This window comes from Amblyomma mixtum, chromosome 9, assembly GCF_055824585.1.
Source record: "Amblyomma mixtum isolate Tamu chromosome 9, ASM5582458v1, whole genome shotgun sequence".
Lineage (NCBI taxonomy): Eukaryota > Metazoa > Arthropoda > Arachnida > Ixodida > Ixodidae > Amblyomma > Amblyomma mixtum.
The window spans coordinates 2,636,205-2,660,170 of record NC_143020.1 but is presented as its reverse complement, the minus strand read 5'-3'; the positions used below and the strand labels follow the sequence as shown (position 1 = coordinate 2,660,170).

The 23,966-nt window shown below is 49.4% G+C and overlaps 1 protein-coding gene across 1 annotated transcript; it reads right to left on the bottom strand.

Annotated features, from left to right (window-relative positions):
- Positions 1-3,332: 3,332 nt before the first annotated feature.
- On the bottom strand, positions 3,333-20,140 carry LOC149328072 (uncharacterized). The gene is made up of 5 exons (XM_089561391.1): positions 20,036-20,140; positions 16,465-16,625; positions 16,259-16,353; positions 15,421-15,510; positions 3,333-3,517 (listed from the first exon to the last, which is right to left on the bottom strand). The coding sequence occupies exons 1-5, from the start codon at positions 20,138-20,140 to the stop codon at positions 3,333-3,335; spliced, it is 636 nt and encodes a 211-aa protein (XP_089417517.1).
- Between the last annotated feature and the right edge of the window lie 3,826 nt (positions 20,141-23,966).

The following is a 23,966-nucleotide window of genomic DNA, read 5'->3' as shown; positions in this document are numbered from 1 at the left end:
GATGCTGCATCCCAACACTAGGCATACTTTTTTGCTCCCGTGGAAGCTAATGAAAAATTCCTCTCTAGCTAAAATGCTTTTTAAGTTCTTTTGATGCAAAAGAATGAACGCTAATATTGTAGCTTGATTTGCGTGAAATAAAGCGCCACTCTATTCCAAAAAGATCTTTCAGCACGCTAAGTGTTGTTCAAGCCTGTGGGCACCGAGTCTGTGTTTGGTGCTAGAAGTTTTTGTTTTCTGAGAAGAAGATTACCATTGTGAGAACATTCTAACCAGAAGAATAACTCACGGTGACCACCTAATTACCGTATGTGTATTAAATGCCGTTGAATTAGAGGCTGCTGATGCCTGTAGCAGAAGTTATGTTACTTCTGATCTCCTGACGTCAGTCACCTCCAGCCAATAGAATTATCTGCCCTGGAGATGTCAGTTCCGTCGAACCGAGGAAGATTATTCCGTCTAGTAACCCCACTTCCGTTATGACCGGCGACACATTTTGTTCCCTATTAGGCTTCAATCTTTCTCGCATTGAGCAGTCTTCATAGTTTTCACCTTCCGAGGCTATAGTTGCCGGAGTTTCTCGCCAGCACATTTTGAGAAGTGTGCGTGCCATGTAACAACCCGACGGGACGATTTATTAATCAAAAGAACTTTAGCATGACGTCGAGTGCGCCGATTGAGCCACGTACGGAATATCGATGTGGGCAGTCTCGAGGCGAAGAAAGGCGGCCGCGTTAGAGGCGACCAAATGCGTGTCCATGACTAAAGCTACAGCAAATTTGTAGATGACGCGCGTGCGTCTTCCCATCCAGAGAATATAAACCACAACCTGCAATTAGACGCAGGCAGACCTGGTGGGCTGAACCGCACTATAGTAGAAAGCTATTGGGCTTCATCGAATGAACGGAGTTCACAGCGACAGTATAAAAACTGTCGGCGAACGAGACGGAAGCTTCTTTTGCACTGCGGAACATCTATATCGGGCTCTAATATTAAGGGCAACATTATCTTTTACGTGCATCGTTACGAACATATTTGGTCTCTAGATTATCAGTAAAAGGAAGCTGAAATGATCTCCTGAGAATTCCAGGTTATACAAGAACTCGAAACTATGAAGCTTCAAGGTAAAGCATGCCGAAAGTTTTGGGGCTACTATTTATAATAGTGATTTGAGCGGTGATCGAAATCGCGTCGATGCTGAGCATCCCCCTCAAAACTCGTGATGGCTTCAGTGATGCAGAAATTTCAGGTGTGTGCTGCCTCCGCCCACGTGCTGCCATGCGTTGTCCGGTTCTGCCAACCATTGCTTCGTGGGTGACACATTCGGCGGCGTTGGTTGTCTGTTTTCAAACAATCGTTTCTTCGCTGGAAACATAACACCGTCGTACAAGACTTCATCATTGCGGCCTCTGCCGTCGTTGTGGACAGCACAGAAGCCTGAAGGCTGACGGGGCTTTATTCACCGATTACTTCGCCATTTCAAATGCTAGGGGAAAAAAGACTTCGCATGCTTTTCTTGCAATTTCCGCTTATTCTACCGGCTATAACCCGTAATTCTAAAATCTCTTCAGTTGCCCTTTAGCGCAATGACATCGCTATTGCTTTTGTATGGACCGCTGACTGTATAGATGCAGTGAGCGGGTTTACACTCCACAGGTAGTAACCAGTGTTACTACTTTCACGCCCGAAAATTACACTTGTATACATCCAGAAATTTTGAAATTTAGCAATAAATTACAACGCATGAGAGAGAGAGACATCGTGTATGAAAACGTCGCCTTTATTTTCAACTAACAGCAAGGATGTTTGCCTGAGAAACACCTTTATTTATTCTTTCATTGTACGTTCGAAAAACATCGCTATGCAAAGCAGGAGGAACACGGTGCTGCTTCTATGACTTCTGCCGTAATATAAATGCTTATTATCGGCTGTACAGTAGCGATATCTCATGCGAGCAGTGACCCATCCTTCTCGAATGCCGGCGATGTCCATCGCCTTGTCAATTCATTCCATTCAGTGTCTTTTAAAGAAAAGTGAGTAGCCACCTTTCTTCCCTTTTTTTGCACGGAGAGCTTTTGTATTCGTGTTTTTTCTTTGGGGGGGGGGGGGAGGTAAACTAATCTACAGGGAGGTTCAGTCATTTGCTTGGCGTCAGGGCTTCAACCGATCGTGGAAGTAAAAGCCGCGCCGGCGCCGGATTACGGAGCCAATAGTTTGGTCTTTACGTTGCATAATCATAGAAACAGAAATGATTGACTTCGAAAAATGGAGGTGTTATCCTACTAGACCTGGTTTAGCCGCTGTTCTTGCCCAAATGGGTTTATTATTTAAGTGCTAGTTCCAGGCTAACGTCGCTCAGCTGTTCGCGGTCCTGATTGACATGGCTTCGAGTTACATGACGCTAAACTGTATTTGGCATGCGAAAACGACCTTTTATTAATTTTAGCTCAGTACTATAACCGATGGGTCGGACGGATGATGCTAGACTATGCAGCATAACAATCTACATATCGAAACAGCATAAATGAAAGTATACCGGGTTTATCGTAAGGGGTAAGATTATGCGAGACTGGATGGCGTGCGCCTGATGCGTGCGGACCGCAGATCTTCCTAATAATCGAGTATACATAGGGTGGTGCATGAGGGGGGTGTGAAGTGGTGCCGCGGCTGTTTCGAGCGCATCACCGGTTGGGTCGGCAGTACTATTTCACAGGCGACTATCCGTTAGTCGATCTCACAGGCCCGTTTCGGTGCGTGAATTGCAACTTCTCTGTCGAAGCTTAGCGACACAGCAAGGAATTCGCACGTGAGAAGAGGTGCCGTAGTTACTGGCGCGGAGGTTTTTGTATGGGCCTTCCTGGGCACACAAGCACGCGAAAGCGCTGCGCAATTTTTTGGCTTTTGTCTGGCGCCGAGTAATTGCTGTAAAATATTTCCTCCGGAGTCAGCATTGAGCAAAGCCATCGGTTTCATTTTCTGCCGAGCTGCGAAGTAGCGTGAGGTGGCTGTACCTTGCTCTTCTACCATTACATTTTTCGGCCGATCATGGAATCAGCAGTCGACGTTTGCTGCGTAAAGCAACTCAACATAGATCCGTCAATTTTTGTTCTTGCAAGGTTATGTGGTCTCTGGCTTTTACTTGGAATCTGAATGCACTAAAAGGAAGCACAACGTGAGAGCATCCTAAAAATTTTAGCTATGGCTCCATAGAAATATGGTCTACCACAAGATTTGCATGGTTTATAGTAATGAGGCGTGTACTCAGGAATATGTCAGTGCAGCCATGAAATGATGCTGCTACTTGCATTTTTTATTTCCTGCGCATAATTTGCCTAGGCAACATTATGTGCAGTGCGAGACAGTTCAGCTCCATTTTGCACAATGTGTGGAAGCCGATACATGCAGATGGGGTAGAATATCTTCTTATTTCTGGCTCGACAGTTGTACCTGTATATTCGGTCACACTCCGGTGGAATACCTATGTGCACTGTGCTTGCTGTCTGAAGTAGCCGGCAAGCTGTTTGTAGAAAGAAAAGAAAGAACAATAATGTTTGGCCAAACTCATCAAAGCTTTACTGTAATCCCCTGTTTCCGTTTCGTGAATGACCGCTGTAAAAATTATGTGTAGAGTTAAACTTCTTAAAGACGCACACGGGATATCAGGTATTCCATAATGAGGGCCTTCGGTATAATTTTGGCCGAATTATGTTTAGCAGCGTGCCCTTGTTTCTCACAGCTCACTGTCATTTTAGATCGCAGCTTTAACCACCCGTTCTTGGATCATTCGTTGTCGTCGTTGTCATCTGCGAACTATAGCCAAATGAAGAGCACGGCAAATTTAAAAGTAAGGCTGTAACGAAGGATGGGCGCGAAATAAGGTGGAAAGAAGAAGGGCGGGTAGTGGTTGTAAGGGATCGGTAGTGTACGCGGGGTCATCGGAACGCGGCTGGGGGCGCTCAAAGCGCAGTGTCTCCTTTCTTGGAACGCGGCCGCTCGCGAATGCGCCGGGAAGTACGGGTGTCCCCCGCTCCGCGGTACCGATTCGCGCACGTGCTGGCACGAATGTGAATTTGTGTTTGTTTTATTTTTATTTTGTGGTGGACAGGGTGATTTACCCTACGGTAGTTGGAGAGGCTGGCTATGCTCTCGATTAGCCAATCATATGAAGAGTGTAGAATGATTGGGTGCTACCAAATGTGGGCCGGGCCTTGAGGTCTTTAAAACCGGGCACCGGAGCCTCTGATCTTTTAGCTCTCCTCTAACTGCACGTGCCAGCGGTGGTGGCTTGGCTCGAGCCAGTAGGCAGGCCCGTGCAATTTCCTTTTCATCCTTCTCTCAGTCACAACAACAACAACAACAAAGCGGGGTTCTGCGCTAAGGTGAGATGCTATGCATCTTCGGCTATGCCGAGTAGGGGCCTCGCCTAGTGTTAGCCAGTTCCACCTTTTTGTTGTTGTGTATCTCTTTGCTGTTTAATTTGTCTCTAGTGCCTAAACTTGTATATGCTGAAAATATCGGTATATAAAACTTCAAGTATTCGCCTTACCCCTGCATCTCAACTCCTCACAAGACCGTCTCTGACGGGGCACCCCTGGTGCGAAGGAACGCTTCAGTCCTCGGTTCTACAAACTGTCTCTGGCGGGGCACCTCTGGTGCGAGGAAGAAGAACCTGTGAACTTTACTGGCGCAATCAACAGGATCCTGCGATCATCGGAAGACGGCGCAGGAAGAAGACTGAAGGCAGGGAGAAAGGCGACGACAAGGCAACAGGTCAGCGTTCGAGAACGGACCTGCGGAGAGACGGCGGCAAGGATGCAAGGACCACGGCAGTAGTCCAGCGACGCGGGACTGCATTCGGTCAAGAAAAGCAGCGCGTTGAGAACTCGACGGTCACCGAGCCGGTAGGACAGTTGAGGAGTACGGAAGGCGGTATGGAGAGTTATCCAAGCCGGCCCTCACTCGGTGTGAGGTTCCGAGTAGAATTGGCGAAAGCGCGCTTAGCTTATTATCAGGCTGAGCTTGCAAAAGTGAATGGAGTAAAGGCGCCGCTATGCGAGGAAAAACCTCCGAATTTGCAGGTGTTAGATGCAAGGCGCCAGCAGCTAGAGCTCGAGCTGGCTAAGCTCAAAGAGTCTAGAAGAGCTAGTCAACTAGCCAGAGAGAACTGCTCCGAGTCCCGAGCAGAGAGGCCGCCAATTGTGGAAGGCAAAGGCCAGCCAGCTTTCCGCGAAACTGGAATCTCTCGTGAAGAAAGTATCGTGACGGAACGCAGCATCGCGGTATTAGAGGCGGTGAACGCGCTCTCCGACGATCCAGCTGCACAGGTTAGCTCTACCCCAAATGACACAAGTGACGCGAAAGCGAGTTCAGGAATAAAAACTTTGTCTCAGGCAAGCTGCGAAAAAGAGCAGTTGGTTCAGCCTGAAACGACCAGCGACGACATATGCCAAATCGGCGAGCTAGTGACAGCAGGAAACCTAACGTTGCCGCATGGGAGACGATGTCGGGCAGGTGGCAGGAAGTGCCACGTAGCGTTAGTGATGACAGGGACATTCCATCCGAGGCAGAGAGCGGAGGTGGGCCTGTTGCGCCTACCGGGCAGAGCGCCGCGCAATTGTCGAACGCACTCGATGGGCGTCCGATCAGGTCCTTCGAGGAGAAGGAAATGCGTGACGACTTGCCACAAGGCAAGCTCGGGTCAAGCGACGGCGAGTCAGCTCGTGCAGCAGACGATGCCACGAAGCCGGCCAACGCCCATCAAGCAGGGAGCGGCGATTTAAATGTTTGCCCGTGCAGGAACGGTGAAAATAGCTCCAAACGCTCCAAAGTACTAGGAGACAGGTGCATAGCTAAGCGGCGGGTGGAACAGTACGTTCCGTGCTGCGGTACGCCAAATTATGTGCAGCAAAACCGGTCGCAGTGTTACAGTTGAACAGGGCAAGAGATATGTTCCTTATGCAGCACGCGGTCCGTACGGGTGCGCCGACGAGAGCGCGCCCTTAGGGGCGTCGTATGGTCAAGGGTTTGAACCTATTGAGGATCATGACGTGTTTGATCCTGGAGGGCACTAGCTGTTTAGTTCTTGCCCCGCTGTGGCACCAACCTAATGAGCATAGTGGCCATTAGGCGTTCATCGTGTTGAGACACGTGGTGGCTCGAACGCACACAGGAACGCGCGGTGCGACTAAGGAGGCTCACGTGGCCGCTTACGGACCCAATATGAGTGCCAATGAACGCTCCGGTTTCGAGTGTCTGTGTGCATGTGTGCCCATTCGCGAGGACGAGTGTGTACTTGGAGGTGGTGAATTGGGTGCAACCCACCAACTTGGACGCCGTGTTACGGCGCACGGCAGGCATGCCACTGTATTTATTTGAGTGTGCAATTTGCCTACGTTGTGTTAGTTCCCGTGTGCACTTTGGTTTTGGTTTTTTTGGTGCCAGTGCTGGTGTAGCTGCGGTATGACACCCACAGGTTGGTTCTGTGACCCGTACCGATCCCTTCTTTGTTGTAATTCTAAAAGTGGCATTTGAGCCCTTTGTAGAATCTTGGGAAGGGCGTGTAAGGGATCGGTAGTGTACGCGGGGTCATCGGAACGCGGCTGGGGGCGCTCAAAGCGAAGCATCTCCTTTTTGGAATGCGGCCGCTCGGGAATGCGCCGGGGAGTACGGGTGTCCCCCGCTCCGCGGTACCGATCCGCGCACGTGCTGGCACGAATGTGTATTTATGTTTGTTTTTATTTTTATTTTGTGGTGGACAGGGTGATTTACCCTACGGTAGTTGGAGAGGCTGGCCATGTTCTCGATTAGCCAATCATATGAAGAGCGTAGAATGATTGGGTGCTACCAAATGTGGGCCGGGCCTTGAGGTCTTTAAAACCGGGCTCCGGCGCAAGAAAAAGGGTTCTGGGCTAAGGTGAGATGCTATGCATCTTCGGCTACCCCGAGTAGGGGCCTCCCAAGTGTTAGCGAGTTCCACCTTTTTGTTGTTGTGTATCTCTTTGCTGTTTAATTTGTCTCTAGTGCCTAAACTTGTATATGCTGTAAATATCTGTACATTACTTCAAGTATTCGCCTTACCGCTGCATCTCATCTCATCACAAGACCGCCTCTGACGGGGCACCCCTGGTGCGAAGGAACGCTTCAGTCTTCCAGTTCTACAAACCGTCTCTGGCGGGGCACCTCTTGTGCGAGGAAGAGGAAGAACCTGAAATTTGCTGTGGTGTAAGAGAGAATGGCGAAAGCATAAGGCGGAAAGCTGAGGATTAAGGTACGGCTGGCAGGCAAGAGGAGTCGCTCTCAGTTTGCGCCAGCTGCCAATTACCGACTTCTTAAACGCGTATCGCTTCTAGCTGCGCAAAAGTGACTGCTTAGAAAAAGGTTATTTAACATTCAATGGAGACGAGGAGTAAGAACGGGAAACATTTAGAGCACAAGACAGGAGACATATTAAAACTGAGACGATAAGAAAAAGACAGTAGTACAGAGTAAAATGGATCGTTATATACAGATGTTGAGAGCGACTGCGGATGTATGCGGTAGCAGCAACATACGCCAGCAACCCCTACGTTGTAGGCGGCACACATTGTAGGGCTTATGAGCAATGACGCACTGCCTTATCCAAGTGAGATAATTAGTTTAGCAGGGTGTATCTCGCTAAAATTATGTTCTAATCAGCGTAAAATCTACCAAACAACTGCTATTGAATGCATTGACAGCTGCAATGCCAACCTGCACATACCGTACCTTCTATGGGTACCGCTTGCAGACTCTATGCTGTTTAGCATGGGGATGGGCATGCGCTACTTTAAATGTGCCGGTCACGCACCTCATGGCCTACTCCAAACCAAGTTGCGTCTTTCATCGCTTCGCCGTTCTTCCTTGAAGCATTGAGACAAACACATTTCAATGCCTCGGAGGGAACAACCGTTGCACAGCATCGCTCTAAACAACTGACAGTTGTTCGTTCAGTGCAATAGTTTAGACACCTTGTGGGACAAAGCACAGAGCTTCGCATTCGAATCTTAAGGAAAGTTCAAGCATTGTCCCAGTTTTATTCCTAAATACGTTGCAAAAATTACGCTGCGCTGAGATTTTCCGAACAGGAAGTACCGTAATTATCGGTTAAGGTTTCGGTATTTCACCTCCATCGAATTGCATAAGCCGCGGAGAGAAGTCCGGACTTTTCAGTCAAGCTGTCCTGAGTGTTTCACCACACATCCACCATCGGCAGAAGTATTTGACTCGCCTGACCTTGTACTCTCTGTGTAACTGTCGTAGTGACCAACTCACTTTGATGAGCGCGAATGCAGAAGCTGGAAGTGCGGTGTTCCAAGAATAACTGCAGACTGGGGAACAGGCTATCTAAGTAAACAATCAGCCTGCGCGGCGTTTTCACAGCAGTGTAAAAGATTTACCCTTTTTAAATTGAAATTAGCCAATTTCAGTTAGGTTTTTAGTCATATGAGCTAATTAAAGCGCGTCAGTTGCACATCACATTTTCATTTATGCTCGGAGAGACTGCATTGATGATGATGCATACGAAAGAACAAAAAAAAATAACTGAACAGTGATATGGCGTTTTCAAATCGCATTAAAATTGGAGTGCGTTTATTATCTCCAAAAACCAAACCTTCCATAACTTTTAGAGCGTGAAAAGAAAACGGAAATACTTTCAGATCACTCCGGTGACCCGCGTTGGAGCAATGCGAAAGCAAAGCGCCCACGTGCTATATTGATGTACGTGGCTGCTCTGAAGTCCATGTACTATATTAACGTCCACGGCTATTGTGACGTCTAAGTGTATTTTTGTTGTTTTTTTCACGTCAAATTAATTAACTAATTACAGCTCATCAGCAGAATTTTTCCCGTAGCAACATTTTATCACACTGCCGGTCACAATCACCCTTTCGCACATTTATCTTCAGAGAATGACGTAATCGTGCGGACAAAGTTGCAGACACTTTTTGCTGACACGACCGATCCATATAGTCCTGTTGCATTAAAAAAAAAAATGGAGAAACTAGGCGTTGGTTTATATAAAAGATCAGTCGGAAATCTGACGCGGAAGACGCGCCTGCGAACCTCTGACGAATCTTATGCTTTCACTGCTGCGCGACCATCAGCGCGTGAACCTCGTTTAAAACGGCATTTCAGATCTGCCCGCTTTGGCGTTTAAGCGACAGTCCGTCTGCAGCCTGTGCGTGTTTGGTGGTGGTGGTGAAAAACTTTAATCAAAGAGAGCTTGAGGGTTAAAAAAAATAAAAATAAATAACCCTGCTGCATGGTCGGTATCGTTAGTCCGGGACACCGCATGAAGAGGCCCCGTCTCGCGCCCGCTTGACCAGAGCCCTTTGGGACTCCAGTGTGGAGCAGTTGAGGAGGGCAGTCTCCCATGCCTCTCGGGTGGGGGTGGGGGTGGGGGTGGGGGGAAGGTGAGGATTCTGAGTACATGCCCACACCATGTGAAAGATATCGCAGATCTCTCCACAGTGCGGGCAGCGCCCATCTGTGTTCGGATCGAAGTGTTTTGCTATTGCAGGACAGAGAAGGGTTCTTGTCTGCAGGCGCCGCAGAGTTCGCTCCTCCGCCTTACTCAGCCCCTTGGCAGGTGCCGGGTAGAGACGGTGGCTGTAGCAATAATAAATTAGGATTTCGCGGAACCGCAGAAGCGGTTTATGAGCTTCTGAGCCATGAGAGCTAGGATGAGGAGCCCGGTGTGTGAGCGCTCGGGCGGCCGCATCAGCGGCCTCATTGCCTCGTAGACCCTGGTGGCCAGGAGCCCAGATCACTTTTGTGCGAGTTGGATCGGCGAGAGCGCGTCTTAGAATTTGCGAGGCCAGAGGTGATATTTCGCCTGCAAGATAATGTTCACAGGCCCGGCGAGAGTCTGTAATAACCGTTTTCGATTTTGGATCGGCGGCAGCGAGAGCTATTGCGACTTCCTCCGCTCGTGTTGAATTTGGGGCCCGAAAAGATAGCCCATCGACATTCATTCCCCGGTGGACTACGGCAGCCGTGAAGAATCCCGCGGGCGACGGCCCTGTGATGTCCACGTAATAGACGCCCTCTTTATACCCATATTGCCTCTCAAGCGTGCGAACCCGCGCTTGTCGTCTGCCTTCATGTGAAGCCATGTCCATGTTACGCGGGAGCGGAGCGACCAAGAGCATGTGGCGCCACAGCACCGGGATGTTCTCCGTCCCCTCTGGTATGCATGTGTGTTGGATGTGTAAGCGGTTTAGCAGGCGGCGCCCAGGCACCGTCTGCGATAGCCGCGTATATTGGTTCACGAGGTGGGCCTCCCGCAACTCCTGATAGGAGTTTACCACTCCCAACGCCTTCAGTTTGGCGTTGGAGGTAGCCACCGGAAGGTCCAGTGCTCGCTTTGTTGCCTTCCTGATGATGGCGTCAATGCGCTCGTCTTGTTGTTTGGTGGTGCGTAGGTACGGCACGGCGTAGAGGATCCGGCTGGTCACGAAGGCATAGGCGAGCCGTAGCGCGTCCCTGCCCCGCAGACCACCCCGCTTGTTGGAAACACGGCGGATCATGCGCCCTACCTGTTCACCTATGCTCTTGAGTTTCGCTATAGTAGAGTCCGGCCTAAGTTTGTTATTGATGAACAGACCCAGGATCCGGAGCTCCGCCACTTCTCTGATGGGACCGCCTGACAGAGATATGTGTAGAGACGTGTTGTCCTTGTGGTTTGTCCTGACGTGTAGAAGCTCTGATTTGGCGGGAGCACATTGGAGACCACAGTCGGCAGCATATGCTTCGACTATGGTGGCGGCCTGCTGAAGGCGGTCCTCTATCTCCCCAAGGATCCCCTCGGTGGTCCAGATTGTAATGTCGTCTGCGTAGAGTGCGTGTTTTATGCCATCTACCTGAGCCAGTTGGCCGGGCAGGTGCATCATGGCGATGTTGAAAAGGAGCGGTGATAACACCGCCCCCTGTGGTGTACCTCGTGTACCCATAGAGTACGGGCCGTACTCCTCGTCCTCGATCCGGAGGAGTGCCTGACGCGCAGAGAGGAAGTCTCTGACATAGGCGAAGACCTTCGCCCCGCAGTTAGTGGTGTTCAAGTTAGAGAGTATGGTGGCATGTTTAACATTGTCAAACGCCCCCTTAAGATCGAGGGCGAGAATGGCCTTGTCGTTTTGTTGCATGGCTGTGGGTCGTATTATGTCCCTGTGTAGTTGGAGTAGGACATCCTGTGCAGACATGTGCGGGCGGAACCCGAACATAGTGTCTGCAAAGAGGCCCTTACCCTCCATGTATGGAGAGAGGCGATCCCGAACCATCGTCTCCATGAGCTTTCCCACACACGAGGTTAATGAGATGGGTCTCAAGTTGTCCGTAGTCACGGCTTTACCTGCTTTGGGGATGAACGTTACAAGGGATGTTTTCCATTCGAGTGAGAGCGGACACCCATCCCAGATCTGATTTATGTATTGTAGCAAATGGAGATATGCACAGTCGGAGAGGTTCGCCAACAGTTTCACTGTTATGCTGTCCCGACCCGGTGCCCCACCTCGGCGCATTTTAGCCAGGGCCGCCTTAAGGTCATGCAACTCAAAAGGGGCGTCTATATCCTGATTTGGCTTGCCGGAGTACGTGTACTCGGGCCCAACCGGGTCGTTTGTGCGGCAGAGATACCTGTCGCACAAAGTGTCCGCAAGTTGCGCCGTCGTACCTTGGTACCCGTGCAGAGCCCGCCGGAGCTGTTTTTGCGTCTCCCCTTTCGTTTGAGAAGGGTCGATGAGGCTGCGCAGGAGACGCCAAGTCCCCTTCGAGCTCATCTGACGCGCTGCCGAGTTGCAGCGTTCTATCCAATTGGTGTCTGTGAGCTGGGCGGCATATGCCGCAGCCTGCTCCGTAAGTTGTGCAATGCGAGCTCTAAGCTTACGATTCGTCTTGTGTTTCTTCCATCGTTTTGTTAAGCTCCGGCGCGCCTCCCACAGATGCAGGAGGTGATTGTCCACTGCGGGGATCTCGTCGGTGGTGTGAAGTGTTTGCGTGTGTTGTTTCTGTATGTTGGTGACCTGTGTTGCCCACTCCGCATAGCCGTCAGAGAATAGTACCGGAGGGACGTCCTGAATTCGAAATTGGTGCCAATTGGTTATTTTCGCCTGGCCCCATTTTTTACGGGCTGCCTTCGCCAAAAGCGTGATGCGGAGAAGGCAGTGGTCGCTGCCCAGGGTATCCCCCAGGTTCTCCCATGTGGCGTTTGTAGTGTTCCTAACCAGAGATAAGTCAGGACACGTGTCACGGGTGACCGAGTTGCCCACACGTGTGGGGCAAGACGGATCCGTGAGCAACGTAAGACGAAGGGTGGAGATGAGCTCCGCCAGCTTGCGTCCCCTGGATTTCTCGAAGTGATAGCCCCAATGTAGACTGGGTGCGTTGAAATCCCCAATGATCACCAGGGGTTCATTGTCAGCCGACTTGAGAGCACGATAGAAAATTTCGCTGAAAGTAACACGCGGCTTATGCGGGGGGCAATACACATTAAGCACATGTATTGACGGGTCGCGGCGCCTGAGAGGCAGAACCCTCACCATGGTGTATTCTTGCTCAGTCTCCAGATCAAGATCGACCTGAATCGCGGTGTATGCTTTATGCACCAGGATGCAGGTCGAGGGGCCCCCCTGAAACGAGCTATACCCAGAGAATTTAGCATCATTGCCGGGCTCTTGCAAAGCAAGAAGCGCCGGCATGTCACCAAGGGACTGCATGTAGAGCTGGAGATGTGACCGTTTTTTGCAGGCTCTGAAACCCCTGCAGTTCCATTGAATGATTTCGAATTGGTCTAATTTTTTAGCTTTCTGAGAAGGTTTGCCAGCCATATTGATGTTTTTATTTTACAGGGCTGGGTAGCCACTCGGTTCGGAGGCCGGCGCAGCCCCAGGTAGGGGTTGCATCAACGCCGCGGCTATCGGCCCGGAACCGCTTTCTTCCGCTGCCTGTCGAGGAGCTATTTTACGTTTTAGTTGCGGGGAGTCGCATGAGAGATAATTTTTTATTTGGGAGCTGACCCAGGGCTGCACCGCCTTAAGGACAGAGTCAGTCACCTGGGCCGCAATGTCGGGAAGCATTGTAGCAAATGCGGAACTGAACATGTCCTGAAAGGACTCGCGGACCGCAATCATAATTTGGTTCGGGAGCGCTGCCACCCGCTCCTCCAACTGCTCGGCTTTACGCTCCAGGGCCTCGAAGCGGCCGGCGTCCGCGGGGGCCGAATCGACCACCGTGTCCGCGGTTTGCCGCGAGACGCTAGTTAGGCAAGATGATACTGAGGATCCGTCATCACTATCCTCGGGCTCAGCGTTCTGTATGGGCTCGGACTGCCCGGCCTGCTTAGCTTCTAATTCTTGAATTTTACGGGCGAGAATTTGATTTTGGCGCCTGAGCTCCTCTACCTGCCGCTGTAGGGCGGATTCGGTGGGGGAGGGAGGGGGGGTGGGCCCAGAGACTAACCCACTCCAACTGCTCACCTGATTTTGGCGCGGTACCAGAGGTGGGAAATCCTCGGCTTTCAGGACCGGTGGCCTCGTCGGGTTCCCGGACTTCACAAATTTTGGCGGCCCGGACTGGGCCTTCTTGGGTTCGGGCTTAGGCCCCGGGGCCTGCTTGGGTCCGGCCGTGGGCGTCTGGGCCTTTTTGGGTCCCGGCGTCTGCTTCTGCTTTGGGGTGTGTGGGCGTCCCGGCTTGACGACCTTGCGGTACTTGCCCGCGCAGCCAGGCGCTCCGGTGGGATGGCTGCCTCCGCAGATGAGGCAGCACGGGGAGCATTGATGTTCAGCTGGGCCACCGTCAGGAGCAGCAGCAACCTGAGCCCCGCAGCGTTCACAGCGTCCAGGCTGCGGCCGCGGGCAGGCGTCGGCCCGATGCCCCACCGTGCCACAGCGAGGGCAGGCAGGGATCGTTTTCTTATAGAAGCGGACGGGGAGACGCTCGCAACTATAAAGCACGGTCCGCGGCACCCTTGTCCCCACAAAGGTGACCACAGCAACCTGCGTTTTGCCCAGTTTGCGCACGGATAGTACGTTGGGGTCCTCACTGAGTTTTTTCTTGACAGTCTCAGATGTCTCGTCCGGGGAGACGGTGATGACGCCCTTGCAGAATTCGCCGGAGAGCTTAGGGTGGCCCCGGAATAGCAGCGTGCGGCCTCCGACCGGCAGCATGACGTCCCGGAGCAGCTTCTCCGCAGCTTCCACTGATTTCAGTGTGCACACGAGCACATTTTGCTCCCACACGGGCCACACTGCAAGCCCCACACTTGCGGCGTCCCCGAGGATGCTGCGAACGGCAGCGCCGGCTTGTCCGGGACCTAAGGTGGCCTTCAGGTCGATGGTTTCTCGTGGCTTAAGCACCACAATGATTTCGTCTTTCCCGATGCGGGGCGTGTGTTGCGGCCGCCACCGGGGCTGTTTTGCTTGTTGCACAGCTGCATGTTGAGCGTTCTCGCCCTGCACATGTGCAGAGCGTCCCGCCACCCGTTGCTGGCCGGCGTCCGTGTTGGCGTCCCTGGAGGCCTTAGTCTTCCTGCGTCCGCGCCATACGCGGACCATGTCTTGGAGGTATTCCTCCTCGCTGGGAAGAGGCTCTTCATGTTGAACGGTTTCCATGTTAACGACCCCTGTGGAGGTGGGATCGTATCCGGTGACTTGGCCTTGGACCGCCATTGCCGAGGAATCCCAGAGGAAACCCCGAACGCTGCCGGCGCAGGCCTTGCCACCGTCAGGCTTAGCGCCGCAGAGATGGGGCGAGGTCTTCAAAGCACTGAAAATGGAACAAAATTCAGCGCACCTTGGCAAATGTGGTGTCCACGGATGCCGCTTAGGTTGCCGGAGACGATGATGCCAAGCTTTCTACGGGAAAGAGTTGAGGACCGCAAATAACAGCGATCATTGGTAGAGCCAACGTGGCGTGCGACCGCTCGCGCTGCCTGCCACCGGCGTTCTCCTGTGCGTGTTTGCGTACCTGCGTGAGTCAGCTTATTTCTAGACTTTCGCCGTGATCCAAGGCACCAAGCAGGTTGCAGTATGAGGTGGTTGGGCGGGGATGATGGAGCTATAGCAGAAAGGCGGTGTGGTGTCGGGCACACACCTAGGCCCTACGCGATTGCAGTGGGCTTAGAAGGTGCCCATACGTGCTCCCAAAGGAGGGTGCTCTGGGTGCTCCTTCTTGGACCGGTTGGTGACAGAGAACTCTCCGAAGAAGCCTTCTATGGGTGCTCTTTCGTGTACTTGCCGTATTGTACAGATTACGTCTGCACAAAGGTCGAGGTATGGGATCCGTATACAGACTCTCAAGGCAAAAAATTGCGACATTGTAGCTTGAAGAAATCTCTGATCTTATAACGCTGGAAAAAAACTTTACATAAAGAATTCCTCGCGCACAAATTTGTTGGAGTAAGCTCACCTCTCCCACACGATAGTCCAAAAGAAACGAGAATGAAGCAGCCGTTATGCGGGTCGGCGTACATAATCTTGAACGAACACGACAGCCCCTCTGAAAAGTCCAAAATGAGAAGAGAATGAATTTGTTGATATCTCCGCAGGATTTAACCTATAAAAATTTTTCTTTCGCTTCTAGAAGCACAGGGAACCGTGGTAGGTTAGTCATTTTGTCTTCAATAGCGATATTTCCGCAAGAATGTCTTCAGGCAACCAGAGGCACTTATAACCGTCTTGTACACGGTAAGCAAAAATAGGGGCCAGGTAGGGATGTCTTATTCTTGAAAATTTTTCATCGTAACATAGTACTTTCTTCTATTCAATCCACTACTTGAAGAATCATGTGGTGCCAAGCTAAACTTTTTGAAACGAATCAAATTAGGCGACAAGTTTTTGAATCCTTTTCGAATAACTGCCAATGATTACTGCTGGTGTGGATGTTTAACAAAAGGCGGTCTTGCGTTTCGTGTCCAAAACCTTGATCTATTTTTTTCGTCAAGTGTCCTGCGAGCACGCGTGCTCCTCACCCCCTCTTCAGATCACTTTGTCAACATCCGGGCGGCTCGTGTTGCGCTGACTCGAAGATCGGGTTGCTCTAACTCGGCATCGGGCAAATGATCTCCGTCGGAATGGAAGAGCTGGCGTTGAAATTAGCGAGAATCGTAATCGTCCTTAAAATTTTTTCCCAGCATTGGTTAGATGTGTCACACTTTCTTCAGGCACCTTGTAAAGGTTCCCACAGTAAAAACGTTGCAGAAAGTTTTAAAGAGATGTTTAGAGTTGATGTAAAAGTATGTACTTACCTAGAGATGTCTTGTACGTGATGACATTACGACGTCGACGGACACCAGTCCGGGTGGGGGTTAGACTGGTAGTAAGGTTTGTCACAAACGCTTTCCTGCGTGGAGAGCAGGCCGGTGTTATATACATGATATTTTATTCAATATATCCTTAATTGGAATGGCAGTAAAAGAAGCAAAAGTAAGTAACAGAATCTCTGTGTACCTACATAATTTGTGGTGTCCGGGGCGGGGCGTAGTACACAATGTATTGAAACATGTTGCCACCAATATAGCTCATCCTCATCATTGCTTGACAGAGTGTTCGAAGGGCGACGGGGAAGTTTATGGACTGCTTCGTTACAAACAGCATGTCAGGAACGGTTGTAAACTGAAATTGAACATTGTAGAGGCTGAATAATAAACAGCATGCAGCGCATTTAAATACTCCTCAGCACACCGTGATAATGCAATCTACATACGCTTGTACAGTTTTGCAGCTGATGCAATAGTTATGCAGTCTAGAGCTCTATAGGACAATCGGGAACAAGAATAATTTACCTGCATTTAAGACACCCTGAAAGGGTCCCAGGTATCACAAGTGACAAATATTTACAAACGCACCGCCAATAAAGTTAAAGGACGGTCATTACTTTGCCCGGCCCGTTAGGCATTGCCATTTCACGACATGGTGAGGTATTTCATATCTCCAGGGTTCTGGTTAGTTTTGCTTAGTTTTCACACGCACTCATTTTTTGACTATCTCTGCTCTCCATTCCGCCACTCAAGCATCGCGGCGCCATCGTCGACCCTCTCCTCAGGAGGCGCCTTGCGCATCCCCTCCCGCAGGCGGGCCACGATATATTCCTGCACTTTCGCCACCCTCTCCCTCGGTCTTTCAAGGTGCCCATTCCACTTTCATGACAACTTCACGGCGGGAGGTACTCGTGGCAGCCACCCTGCACTGCCCCCTTACGTTGACGTCATCCCTTATTCCTCTCATAGTAATCACCATGCGGTTATGCTTTTCTCTGCTTTCAACGTACCCTTCACCTTCTACGGTAACCATCCACCTGTTGGCGATTATTTCGTTCTCACCACACCCTCTTCTTGCCATGGCAAGCCCCTTCCGGACAGCCTCCGTGGCAAACACGCACCACTGGTGCCTTCTTACAATTTATTTATTTATTTGTTTATTTACTGATACTGCAGTCCAATAAACTGGCCCTAGCAGGAGGGGCAATACAGTAAAGAATGTGGGAATGCAAAAAACAAAAAACACTACGCTTGAAACAATTTATTGACGTTTCGACCGTGGAACGGCCTTCGTCAGAATGTCTCAATTGTGACATTCTGACGAAGGCCACTCCACGGTCGAAACGTCAATAAATTGTTTCAAGCGTAGTGTATAGCAGTGTTACTCAATCAATACATTCTGACACCAGCACGATAACTAACAAGACATGAAGAGCGCCTCACCCTCCTCCTTTCCCTGTAACCAGATTCCGGTCGAGGATTCCGCCGCTTTCGCGGCACCCTCCTCGTTCCACTCGATCACGCCTCTTGATGGTTCTGATGGTTCCCACCCACCGCTTGCGCATTTCCGCGCTTACGTTACACTCTCTTCCTTCTACGGTAAACCTCCTTCGAGTGCTTCCTATGGTAACGCGCCCAACGGTTTTGCTGATTATTAGGACATACTGCTACTACTACTACTACAACTAATAATAATAATAATAACAATAATGCTACTACTAGAACTAGTACTGCTGCTACTACTACCAGCATTAAAAAAATGGCTGAGGCTTAGCTAAGGTTAAGCCTAGTCAGATGCGAAGCATATTGATGGCTAGGCTTGGTCGTCGCTCAAATCAGCCCTGCTTCTAGGCGGCATCCCAACACCTGGCTGCCTCGTAAGTGCCCGGAGAGCGAGGCAAGCTCAGCTTTATACCGCTGCTGTAGCGTCACGTGGTCAGCTGCAGCGCCTCTGATGTGGAGCCTCCACCGCCGCGGCCGACCGCGCGAGCCGGCAGCCCATCTCTCCTCTGCTGTGACGTCATGTTGTCACGTGGTCAGCCGCCGCGCCTCTGATGTGGAGCCTCCACCGCCGCGGCCGACCGCGCGAGCCGGCAGCCCATCTCTCCTCTGCTGTGACGTCATGTTGTCACGTGGTGTCACGTGGTCATGGTAGGTCCACCGCCGCGCTCGACGGGCTGTAGTGTAGCTCTAGTAATATGCTTCGCATAATAATGACACGCGAAACCCAAGAACGGGCACTTAAGACCTGTAGCGCTAAAAAGAATCACTGCATTTGAGTTCCATTCTTCCGACCCGCTTGGCAACCCAAAATGGGATTTAAAGTACGAAGGCGGCGTCGTGAAGAAAAATGCTTACGAAAGGCACCAATGATTGTATACTTCACGCTTTATAATATTGTTAGGGTGGGTGTAAGTAGAAAGAACATTAATTCTGAACTCTGCACTTGAATTTCTTTTCAGTGGTGCGGAAGAACCATGAAATCAATTCACAGCGCGAAGCCGTACTCCGGAGTTCTCGATCTTTCCTTAAAAACCGTATATGAGCTTAGCTGAAAAGCACAGCCTACCTCTCGGGCAATAGAAGGCATTTTTGCGCACATTATAAAAGAGTTACAAAAAAAGAAAAAACTGGTAACGGCGCAAGAGACGAGAACACGGAAGGCACACAAAGGACAGGACTGACGCCTTCCATGTCCTCGTTTCTTAAGCCATTATCAGTTTGTTTTTTTTCAACATGAATCAACTCGCCCAAACTAGAGTTTTACTTGAGTTATCAAAAATTCGTGGGCGTTCATTCAGATTGATGCGAGGAGGCAATGGGACAGCAAGTGGCCTCTGATTTCGTGAGTGCTTTGTTTACACGACCTAAATTGTTTACACGACCTTCAATGACATCTTAGGTAGTATGTGGCCCTGCAGCGGTCGTTCAAACAAACCGATGCTCAGCTATTGAAACGCAGCGGTGATAATCTGCCGCATAGTCACAGATATTCAGGTGTTTGTATGCAGATCTAAAACATATCTCAGGAAGTGAGCATTTATGGACAAACAAAACCGCCTGACAGCAGAGGAAAAAAGTGCAAAATCAGGAAATATAAAGAAATTTCATTATGCTGCTCAAGATAAAAATACATATACTTTAACACAGTTTAATTACACACATCCATACACACATCACATAGGTGACTCCTGAATAGGCCAGCTTTGGGTAGACATTCTTCAACGCCTCATAACCACCTGTATATAATCAGGGATTGCTCGCAGGCAGTCGTCTTCCAATTAAATGGATACTATCGATATCTATTATGAAACAGCAGAAAAATTATACTGCTTTCGACATGACAGCAACAAATAAACACCAAAATAAGCTACCCCATGGAAACAGGCAACTGTGCGCATAAAGAAGCTCCACACACGGTCGTGTTAAATCTCCGGTTATTCAGAAGTGCGAGCAAGTTCCGGGGTTAGAAATACTGGTGCAATAGTACTTCAGTATTCGGAAGCAAACTTCCAGTAATAGTAGTATACGGATACCAAGTCTGCGTTCCATCTAATCGGCAGCTCTGCCTTACTTCGCTAGAGACATGTGTCGGTGAGAGGCCTGCTTTATTGGACACCTTGTATGCAATGCTGCTCACAAAACCGCCTTACCTCTCACTGAATGCGAAGTATTGTTTTCAAGGACATTCTACAGCGCCGAGGCAGCCATTGAGCACATATTAAAGCATTGTGAAAAACCTCCAGGGACAGTTAATTTACTCACGTCACTGGCATATTGGTGCTCCATGAACAATGGATTATCTTCATAGAGCACAGCAGTAGTGATCTCTGCTACGGATAACGTATAGATGGCGAAAATGATTGCCATAGAGGCATGTACTCAGTTTGCACTTGAAGAGCAGCACTGGAACCCAGGACGATGTAGCTGTCAACTCGTGCAAGAAGGCGCTGCGAATATTGGATCTCAGCAGCCAATTCAAAGATCCTTTTATTCATTCATTTCCTAGTGCAATTCTGCCAGTAACCACGACAAAGGAGATAGTACTGGCACGTCGAATATCGACCTACTTAATCATCTACGTTGAAGTGTAGCTTCTTATCAGATGACAAATTGACTAACTAGATATTCTGTGCCTTCGGCGTTCTTGATCGTTATGAAGCCGAACGGTCACGCCAACAGGCTGACATTGCTTATACATTTTAACATATATCCATAAATTATGTACACTAATAGCCAAAATGCGCATAAATGAAACAAAAGGAAGTAGGCACTTCTGCCAATGCATATTTCTCAAATTATTTGAATAACGCCGATAAAACACTTAAATTATGATTTACGCTTTCCGGAAGGAGGGAAGAAATATAGTTTTTCTTGGCCGAACGGCGATAGCTTCACTAAACCGCGCTCTGCTTGAGAAATGGATGTTCAAAACTTTGTGAGGGCCCCGAGGCATGAATTGCATCTTTTCATTCCTTGATATATACAAATAAAGTGTATAACAATAATTACTGAATGATCAAGTCATTCGCAAAAAGCTGTAAGTACAGAGCCGATGCAGCCGTTTTAAAAGCGCTTATATTAACTGCACTTAAAAATCCACTACAATGGCGGCACAGATTATATTATATTGAGACTGCAGCAAGATGGCTTTAAAATATAAAGCGTGCACTTCATATACCATCAGCATATGTTAAACATAAAAAGCAAAAAAATGAAATTGAATAGGTGTTGAGGACTTCACTAAGAAGAAATGGCAAATAGTTTAGAAGAACTTCTATTTGGGCTAGATATTCATTGTACTCGAAAATGGAAAAAACAGTAGCGCCGAAAAACACACACACACAGTTCAAGAACGACGCTTGTCCTACGTCGTTCTTGAACTGTGTGTGTGTGTTTTTCGGCGCTACTGTTTTTTTCCATTTTCGAGTAGAAGAAATGGCAATGTGCTGTAAAGGCTTCGTCATGGAGATTCAAGTGAAAAGGCTAAGAATATAATTGTACACCACATTCTCAGAAACGTGACAAGGAATAGAATAATTAAAGAGCACGAAAACTTCTTAACAACAACTATTCCCAAAATGCCGAACGAGAGGCGTCAATGCAACCAGAAATAGATGTCTCAGCTAATTCAGAACAAATGGCACGTTGGGATTTAATATTTTAAGCAGGTAATTTCGGTGCTGCCGAGATAGAACCGCCTTCTCGGAGGCCATGATGTGTATGACAAAATTAGGCAAACGCACACAATTTTTTGAGAAGCCCATGATAACATACACTTGAGAAGCAACCTGGGCAGAATAGACCTTATTTGTAAAGGTTCTTTACAACACCTAGCATTGAAAGGTGTTCATGAGTTTGATGAGAATGTAAAGCATTATCTTTGCAGCGAACATCTTATGTTATAAAATGCATATTGTTGCATGCGCTACAGAAGGAGACGAAGATCTTGGAGGAATAAGTGATCTAGCAGAACGTTTTGCTGGGCTAGTTGGTTCATTGTGATATGAGTGAAAACAGCGCGAAAGAAGCCCGAAGGCGAAACGAAGAAGGGACAGGAAAGAGCGCTCTTTCCTGTCACTTCCTCGTTTCGCCTTCAGGCTTCTTCTTTCGCGCTGTTTACACTCATTTGAGAGGAATAAGTGCGCCGGCTCGTTAACCTCGGAAAGTTCCAGATGAACACGTTGTTCCTGATTCTTCTAGTTTAGTTCTTGGTGCACCCGTAAGAGAATTAATCTACGCCAAATCTGCCTGAGGGCTAAGGGTATGACTTTTACATGCCGGACGCAATCTAGAAGTCTAGAATCAAGTACAGGGCGCATCCCCACAAGGTAGAGAGAAAAATTATGATGTAAAAATAGCGCACAAGAACACAAGGGACGGAAATTGCGCGTGTCAGCAATAAACCTCAGTTAGCGCTTGTCTGCGTCATTTCTTTTCAATCCCTTGTGTTCCTTGTGCGCTATTTTTACATCATGAACGTTATCCAACATTGCCCAATTTACGGCTTTGCTTAGAGAGAAAAATTAACCAGGCCAGCCGTCGACTGAAATCCTGGTCCCCCTGAAGTCCCCGTAGGGGAAACTACGCGCAGCAGAGTCCTGAAATACGATCGCTCTACGGCGAAAAGTAAAAAAATCTTCCAACGCCGCAAGTCTCTTCTCTGCAACTGCCGCGCCACACAGAGCTCCGAATAACTCAGTATCTATTTGACCAGTTGCTGAAACGACGACTAGAAGATATCCACCGCCACGCCGACGCCAATCACCGCCGCTCCGCTACTTCGACGCACCGAAGCCCAGACCGAACACCCAGCCATTGTCGCAGCACGATGCCACATACTGCCGCCTACAGGTCTCAGTCGACAGGATCGTCGTAAATGCCCTAGAGGACATTGGCACCGAATATGGCGTGCTTACTGGAGAGTTTACCGCAGCGCACAAAACTTTTGTTGTGAAAGCAACACTCCGCCAGCTAAAGCGAGACCTCCGGTGGCCGCCGTAGCTACGCTTACCTTGTTTCAATTGGTCGAAATGGTCATGACGTCACAGTGCGCGAATTTCAAACGGGGCCAGTTGTACTTTGGCTAGTAACCATGCAACCAATGAAAGGGATCGTATAGTCATCCCTTAAGTAAGTGGGACTGAGTTCAGTTAATTGCTTAATTAACCAATTAGTATAATTAACCATTCTAGTCAGACCAGATAAATAAATAAAACCGAGTAGGAAATTGGTCGAGTTGGGGAACCGAACCAGGGTCTCCGGAGTGCGAGACGAGCACGCTAAACACTTCGCCATGCCAGCTCTATGGTTTGGAATGAACAAAGGCGCGTCTAGTGTCTTCATTCGCTCTCATCTTCCTCCCTTCCCTTAGTAGAGAGCAGCCGGTTGCCTGGAGACAACTTTAGATTAATACACACCCCAGTCTGAGTTCACTAAGCAAAATCTGTCCTTCCATATATGACAATAAATGCCCGCTATGCGGTGAACACCTGACGCTTTGCCACGTTACATGGGCCTGTCAGAAAATGCAGGCAGCGCCGATAAACAACACACCAACACCGGAGCAGTGGGAGGCTTCGCTGTGCAGCTCGAAGCCTGAAGAGCAGCTCAAGCTGATCGACAGGGCTCGCAAGACTGCAAAGGCCACTGGGGCCCTGGACTGAGGGCTTCACCTACGCTGAGAGAACCCGTGCAACAATAAAGTTTTTCATTCATTCATTCCCGTTACAGCGAGATTCACGTGTCCACCGAGATATGCGAGAACGATGGATTTCCTTTCCTCAAAAACCAGTTTACCAATGAGCAAGGCGTAGAGCCGAGCGGCCGATGGCGTTCTGTGGACTCCCTGGCAGCGTTGCAAGATGCTGTCGCTTTCCACTCTTAGAGGCGAAGCTTAACATATTAACCATACATCAGTGACACAAGCAGCAACACCGCGCTTAAAGGGTCCCTGAAAGGGGTGTCTGAGGTTGGCAAAAAAATACTTGCATTATGTAGAGCATAGGCCACTGGACATTCATGCCGCGTACAATACATCAAAAGCGAGTAGATAATTTATAATACATTTTCAAAAACTGCTGCTCCCGAGCCTCGCGGCGACCAGCGGCGGTGAACTTCTGCCCGAATCTGTACTCATTACGTCATTTCAGTACTCTTTACGTCACCAGCGCAGAGCTATCATTGGTTCGCGGTG